We start from the raw sequence: 8197 nt of genomic DNA, 5'->3' as shown, positions 1-8197 counted from the left end.
CCATAGTTGGTAAACGCAGCTAAATCATGCGGCACCAGTTTAACTTGCAAATATGTTAGCTTACTTGCTTTGAGATCTTTCATGGCTAGCTTACTTGCTTGCTTTGAGATCTTTCATGGCATTTCAGCGGTAGAAGTGCTTTTATGGAAGATTACCTGTAAACCTATTATGAGAGAGAACAATGATGCGATGCTTGGGAAACTCAAAAGCAGTTTGAGGTTCCTCTATTTCTCCATGAAAGTTGTTGAATTTCAAAATGAGAACCTCTACCTCTGGCAGAGTTCCCAACCAAGAAGGGAAGACATCAGTTATTTGGCTATCCCCATGATTAAGAAATTTTAGCTTCACACAATTGGCTAGGGATTTAGGTTCTCTTCCTTGCAATGAATTGTTGTCAAAATCAATCATTCTCAAATTTGTTCTGTTCACGAAGGTTTCAGGAATGATTCCATGAAAGTTGTTAGCTTGCATTTTTAACACTGGCAACTTATCACAGAGGTTGCCCAAACATTTGGGAACCATGCTACTGAAGTTCGTTAGGTGTGAGCTTTGAAGCTAGTTTCCAGAAGATCAGATGTTCTGTCAGTTTAAAGCTTTGGTACAATACGACATGTCGACTTAAAAACTTATAAGTCCGTATGACAATATTATTTTGTCAGTAACATTTGAATAAGTTGAGCATGTGCTTGTCATGTGCAGTCACTTATCCTATACTGCATTATTTACTGTCGTTTTGGGCCTATGTTTAACGTGAAGGAAACACGTGTCTAGAAGCTTGTTATTTTCGGTTATGAAAGCGGGAAAATTCTGGGTTTTGTTTACAACAAACCCAGAATACAGCTGGCTGGCAGGGGATCTTTCTGGAGTCTCTTAAGCGTGTATATATAGCCTTAAGAGAAGTGAAATCATAGTGTGAAATGTTTGTAACTTTGTCTTTAAGGTTGTATTTTGTTCTCAGTGATTGAATAAAAGCTGTTGCTCTGTTCTTCAGTGGATATACCCCATCTCCAGGCCGAACCACCATAAATTGTTGTTCTTAGCTTGCCGGTTTTTGAGTTGTTTTTGCTTTTGCGTGATTAGTTGCTGTTTCTATATCAATTATCAGAGAGTTTAGAAAGGTCTTGGGGATTCTTGGTTGACTGATTCCAATCAAGATTCAACGAAGTTGTTGTAAGAGAAATCAAGAGCGTAAAGACCACTCAAACAACATATTTGGAGTGGAATTTCCCCTGTCAACTGATTGTTTGAAACTAGATAGGAATGGACAAACACTGATGATGGAAATGGGAGTGGTCCTTACAGCTTATTAAAACTAAGGTCTAAAGTATTCATTTTAGACCATGGAAGAACAAAGAGATCCTGCTCGAAGCCTGTCAACAGATTGTGAGAAAAGTTCAAATATTCCAAACTATTTATCCTTACATTTAACAACCATTGAGGTACCTGGCCAGCTATCTTGTTGGAGGAAAGATCCAGAGATAGCAATTGATCTTGGTTGTGCAAACAAATATGGGAACTCGCTAAGGTTTCATGAACTGAACCCTATTATAGTGAAATTTGGCAAATTGGTATTGACAGTGGTTCCAGTGAGCAATGACAACTTGTTTGACGAGAGAAGTAATGCTGTTAAAGATTCCATGTTAAGAAGGACAAAGTTTAGATCCCCTGTGCCACTCAAATTGTTGTCGGATAGGTCAAGCGCTTGAAGATTCCTTAGCTCAAAGATAGAGCTAGGAACAGAGCCTTCCAATTGATTCTCCGCTAAGCGCAGAATGTGCAATTGGGTTAGCTTTCTAATTTCAACTGGAATACGCATACGCCCTGTCAGTTTATTATGTTATAAGTACAGAGTTGATAATTTGCCAAGGTTCAACAAGCAAAACGGGATTGGACCAGATAACTGGTTAAGAGCCAAATTTAATTGAGTAAGTTGTGTTAGATTCGAGAGCAGACCTAAGATCTCACCAGTTAAATAATTCAGCTGCAAAAGGTTACCAAGTGAATCCGGAACTTTGCCTGAGAAGTTGCATGAAATGATTTCTAGCGTTTTCAAAAACAGAAAGTTTTCCCAGGAAAACAGGCAACTCACCCGAAAAATCATTACCAGAAAGGTATAGATCATTGAGTTTAGTAAGATTACCAAGTGAAGGAAGGAAGTTTTCCTGAAAATGAGCAACCTCTAATACCCAAGGAATATAGGGATTCAAAATTTTCTATTGAATCCGGAATCTTACCTGAAAATCTCGTATGTGAAATTCTCAAATCTACAAGGACACTGCTATTCTGAAATTCTGGCAAATATCCGGTGAGATAGAGATCATACGTCAGAGCGAGAAATACAAGTTTGGGTAACTGGAAAATCTCTGCAGGGAATTCACCTTGCAATATGCAATCAGTGAGAGATAAGAAAACAAGGATGATAAATATGCCAATGCATAAGGAACTGTAGAAGCAGTATCGACTTGTCCAAGGTGAAGTACTTTTAGGTTGGCTAACTTCTCAGCTAGATTTGCTAGACTCGGGCTTTGGAGCTTCAGATGAAAATTATTAAATGATAGATCAAGACTCTCCAACTAGCTCTCTCGGCTGGAATTTGACCAGAAAACGAAGAATTAGAGAGAGAAAGAGAGAGCTGTTAGTCTTGACAGGTTCTTGATTTCTGAAGGGATTTCAGAAAAGTTGAAGTGGTTATTGGAGAGAACAAACCATTCTAGACGGACAAGTTGACAGAGGCTGCTGCTAGAATTGATAGAATCATAGGGGCAACTGCATGTGAGATCAAGCCTGATCACATGACCAGTGTCTTCCTTGCATTTGATGCCGTCCCATAAGCAGCAGTCGCTATTTTCTTCTTCCTGGTTCCATGATGCCACATTGGAATAAGCTGAAGGATAATCATAAAAAGAACACTGAACAACGGTAAGGCTTTGCTTGAATTGCAACAAGACAGAACGCAAGGGTAAGCTGAAACATTGAGAGCAGAACAAGTTGTGCATTAAAAATAAGAATAAGTGAATAACCGCATAATTTCTTATTAAACATAATTCCTTTTAAAACTCTCTATGATAGGCAGGCTGGAGGATTCTGTTTTGTTAGTATAGTTCTGTGAATTTGGCAAAATCGATTTGTACAAAAACATGAAAACAAGCGCTTTGTACAAAACATCATGTAAATTAAGAAAAAAGTTATTTAAATATTTTATTATGGAGGCAAAAAATTGAAAGATTACATTAAAAAAAAAGAAAAAGAAAACCAATCCCAGCCCTTTCTTCCTTGCCGGCTATTAACCATGCTTGTCTATGTTGAGCACAGAATCTTGTTGTGGTACTTTTATTTTTCCATAGTTTCATTGTGAATTTTTTTTAAAGTGTTAAACCGTCTAAAGTATTTTTAATTATGTTTGATAATTGTATTTCGTTCTTTTATAAAATAACTATAAAAAATTGACTATTAAAATAATTATACAATTTTTTTTAAAAAAAAAACTTTGGTTGACAATCAAACAACTCAAATATTTTTGGTAATTACTTTTTTCGGGTAATGTAAAAGCTCTAATTAAATAATTTCTATTTGAAAAGTTTTACAAAATGCAGCTAAAATCCCAAGCAAATTCTACGTGTAAACACACATGTTTAATATATTTTTATGTTTCAACAACTTGATTAAAGGTATTTCTATTTCAAATTACTTTTATGCCACTTCTAGCATTGTGATTGAGTTTTGATGATAGTTAACATTTACCAATTATATTGTTGGCACATATTTGATGACTAATGATATTTTTTTACAGTAGTTATATGGCACCCCATGTAATAGCTTGATGCTTCAAAAAGTTGATTATTGTTAGAGAACGCTTTGAGAGATTAATTTGTAATTTTAAGCGGTTCTTCAACTAAATTAGGGGTTTTTGCCCAAAAACAAAATTAGAGAATATATGGAAATTATGAAAAGTAAAATACAAAAAGTTGGCAGACCTTTGTACTGGTGCCCAAATCACTAATACCTGATCATCAATTATATGATTTTTTTTTTTCCAAATCATATCCTTTCAGGTTTGGAAAAAGAGAATGCTGCATTAATCTTTTACAACTATTATCTTAAATTTTGTTAATTAAAGACATGATCGTTTGATCAAATCAGGACAGTAATAAGGTACTGAATAACAAATAAGAAAGAAGCAGCAGCCGATATGAATGCCGTGCTCAAGGAAAAATTGCCAAGAACCATCAAATTATTAGCCTACTTGCACTGACAATATAGTACATATACAATAATAAAACGTTTATTAAACTTCGAAGAAAAGAAGGAGAAAGAAATTTAAAGCACAATACAAGAAAAAGAAAAAAGGTTAATTACATCCGTTGCCTATGTCCCCTGACTCTCCTCGTCCTCGCATCAGCCTTTGGTTGCAGTCGAAAAGTCTTGGCGAGCCATTCATACTTTCTTGTACTGAAGATGTGCCCAAGTATCACTCCTATTATTGTCCCACTTGCATATCCAATCACAACTGTCTTCCAACCAAATGTAAATACAGATTCTGAGTGCGGATCTTCTTCTGGTGGTGAAGCCTCAGAGTTGTTACATTTTTTTGACAGAGGTCCTCCACACAACCCTGGATTTCCATCAAATGAACTCTTCAAAAATGTGTCGAACTGTTTCCCTCGTGGTATTGGCCCTGTGAGCAGGTTATCTGACACATTAAAGACTGCAAGGAATGTGAGCTCTGAGAGTTGTTGAGGAATATTTCCTGAGAGCATGTTACTGGAGAGGTCCATTGACTCTATCGCCGTTAGGTTACTCAAAGATGATGGAATGCGGCCCTGGAGATTGTTGTTGGAAAGATTGAGATTTCGAAGCCCCTTTAAATTAGCAATTGATGTTGGAATCTCTCCTACAAAACTGTTGTTGGAGAGAATAATTGCTGTGATCAGATTTGAGAGCTTCTCATATTCCAATTCTGTGCCTTTGTTACTCATTGTCAGTGAGTAATCAAAAAAACCAAAATAGGTAGATGCAGGATAAATGCTTGGAGTTAGTGTATCATGCATATATGTTGGGTAACTTGCATTGACATATTTCATGGAATTCCAACAATCGAAGTGTTTCGACGGAAGAATGCCTCCAAATCTGTTGTGAGAGAGATCAATGATGCGGAGCTTCGAAAAATCGAAAGCTGTTCGAGGTGCCTTTATTTCTCCATGAAAGTTATTGGATTTCAAGACAAGAACCTCTAACTCTGGAAGAGTTCCCAGCCAGGAAGGGAAGACATCAGTGATTTGGTTATTCCCAAGATGGACAAATTTGAGCTTCACACAATTTGCCAGTGATTTCGGGATTCTCCCACGCAATGAATTGTTGCTTAAATCAATCATAGCCAGATTTGTTCCTTTCATGAAGGTCTGAGGAATGCTTCCCTGAAAGTTGTTACTTTGCAATTTTAATACTGACAACGCAACACTGAAATTGCCCAAACATTCAGGAAGCTTGCCGCTTAAGTTGTTGTGAGACAAATCAAGAGCATGAAGACCATTCAAACTGCATATTGATGGTGGAATTTCCCCGGTCAGCTGATTGTTTGAAATAAGATATGAAAAGATTGACGCTGATGGAATTGGGAGTGGTCCTTGCAACTTATTAAACCTAAGGTCTAAGGCTCCAAGATTATTCCATGGAAGAACACGGAGATTGTGCTCGAAGTCCATCAATAGATTGTAAGAAAGGTTCAAATATGCCAAAGTATTTGTACCTGCACTGAACAACCATTCAGGTATTTTTCCATCTATCTTGTTAGAGGAAAGATCCAGTGACGTCAATTTGTCTTGGTTGTGCAAAAAAGATGGGAACTCGCTAAGGTTGCATGATCTCAATCCTATTATCTCAAATTTCTGCATATTGGTACTAGAAGTGGTTCTAGTGAGCAGTGACATTTTATTTGACGAGAGATTTAATATTTGTAAACGTTTGAAGCTAAGAAGGAACATGTTTAGATCCACTGTGCCACTGAGATTATTGAAGGAAAGGTCAAGCCCTTCTAGATTCCTAAGCTCAAAGATAGAGCTTGGAACAGAGCCTTCCAATTGATTCGATGATAATTGCAGATGCTGCAGTTGAGTTAGGTTACTAATTTCAACTGGAATACGACCACTCAGTTGATTAAATCCCAAGAAAAGAAAGGACAATTTTTTAAGCTTCATCAACGAATATGGGATTGGACCAGTTAATTGGTTGTTTTTCAAATATAAAGCAGTAAGTTGTGTTAGGTTGGAGATCGCAAACAGGATCTCATTATTTAAGTTGCAGTAGGGAAATTTCAAAGAAGTGAGTTGGTTAAGATTAGCTAGCCAAGACAATGAACTAGACATTGGACCAGAAAAATTGCTATCTGAAATTGTCAATGAATCAAGTTGGGTAAGATTACCAAGTGAAGCCTGAAGTGTACCAGAGAAATTGAATGAGCTAATTTCTAGAGTTTTCAAAGACGCAAGATTTCCAATGGAGGTAGGCAACTCATTCGAAAATCCATTACCACCAGAAAGGGATAGATATTCGAGCTTGGTAAGGTTACCAAGTGAAGATGGAATTTTTCCTATAAAGGAGCAGTCACGAATATCCAGGTAAGATAAAGATTCAAGATTTTCTATTGAATCTGGAATCTTACCTGAAAATCTCGTGCTTGAAAGTCTCAAATCTTCAAGGGGACTGCTTTTCTGGAATTGTGGCAAATATCCAGTGAGGTTTGGGTTCTTCATCACACCAAGGAATTGAAGGTTGGGTAACTGGAAAATCTCTTGGGGAAATTCACCTTGCAAACGGCATCCACTGAGAGACGAGAAACGCAAAGAAGATAAATTTGCCAAAGTATGAGGAACTGTTGAAGAAATGTGGACATTGATAAGATCAAGTGCTTTCAGGTTGGTTAAATTCTCAGCTAGATTTGCTAGACCTGGCTTTTGGAGCTTCAGATAAAAAGTATCAAAATTACTATATGATAAGTCGAGGACCTCCAAATTGGAGAGCTCCAGCAACTCTGCTGGTATTTGACCAGAAAAATAAGACTGAGAGAGATTTAAATGGGTTAGCCTTGAAAAGTTTAAGATTGCAGAAGGGATTTCAGAGAAATTGAAGTTGTTATCGAAGAGACTAAGCCGTTGCAGATGGACAAGCTGAAAGAGACTGCTGGTAGAGTTGATAGAACCATAGAGGCAACTGCTAGCAAGATCGAGCTCCACAACATGGCCAGTGTCTTCATTGCATTTGACACCGTCCCATGAGCAGCAGTCCTTATTTTTTTCATCCGGCTTCCATGTCGCAACCTTGGGATAAGTAGAAGAATAAGAGGAAGCAGTCTGATTAATGACAAGACTTTCCTTGAAATTCAACAAGGCAGAACGCTCACGATCATGGCAGAGTGGCTGAGTAGAAGAAATGAAGTGAGCAATTGCAAGATGAAATATTAAGAAGGAAAATAAAACTAAATGTCTAAATGTGAAGAAAGTTAAAGATAACCCCATTACGTCTCAACATGAATTCTAAAATGGCTTTAAGTTATTTTGCTTTTATGACATGCGTGCATGGTAGTAAAACAGTATTGCCTTTATATAGGCAACCTGCAGTTCTTGTAAAATAATTCTTGGGATTTTTAATTTCTCCTAGTCAATTGATTTGTGGAAATTGAGAAGTTTTATCCAGTAGGATGTATGAGTATGTGGTATCAGGAAAAGCACTCAAAGTCAAAGTCGTTTGTGGACTTAATGCCTTGCCGGTGCAAGTCAGGTTCCACGGTGTGGCCGTCCCCGAAAATATAATTGGCTTTTTTTTTTTTTTTATTACGATATAATTGGCTTTTTGAGATCAACAAGACGTACGTGAACAAACGGGCAGAAGACTTGTGTAATAAGTAATTCGTTTTTAAAATTAGTCAGGATTTGAAAACAATTTTTAAAAATTGAAATATATTTTAAAATAGAATTGTATTTTTGGTATTTCTAGTATTTCAATGTAAATTATTAGATATCTCAGTCACAACAATTATGCACCTATTCCACCACCTCTCAGATATAAAATTACAATTACAAAGCGAAGATCTTAATTAGATAAAATTTAAAAACTCATAAAAATAATAGGATAGCGTAGTAAGAGATTTATTGAAGCTCATGATCGAGTCTGGATTCTACACCAAGTAACGCTAATTACATTC

General features: G+C 36.8%; 1 protein-coding gene across 1 annotated transcript; it reads right to left on the bottom strand.

Annotated features, from left to right (window-relative positions):
• Positions 1 to 4211: 4211 nt before the first annotated feature.
• Positions 4212 to 7539, bottom strand: LOC102618605 (receptor-like protein 6). Its single transcript, XM_052434745.1, has one exon. It carries the CDS (start codon positions 7509 to 7511, stop codon positions 4353 to 4355), a length of 3159 nt encoding a protein of 1052 aa, XP_052290705.1. The 5' UTR covers positions 7512 to 7539; the 3' UTR covers positions 4212 to 4352.
• Between the last annotated feature and the right edge of the window lie 658 nt (positions 7540 to 8197).

This window comes from Citrus sinensis, chromosome 2, assembly GCF_022201045.2.
Source record: "Citrus sinensis cultivar Valencia sweet orange chromosome 2, DVS_A1.0, whole genome shotgun sequence".
NCBI classification, from domain to species: Eukaryota; Viridiplantae; Streptophyta; class Magnoliopsida; order Sapindales; family Rutaceae; genus Citrus; species Citrus sinensis.
Note: the sequence above shows the minus strand (reverse complement) of the source record. Positions and strands in the feature narration are given on the sequence as shown.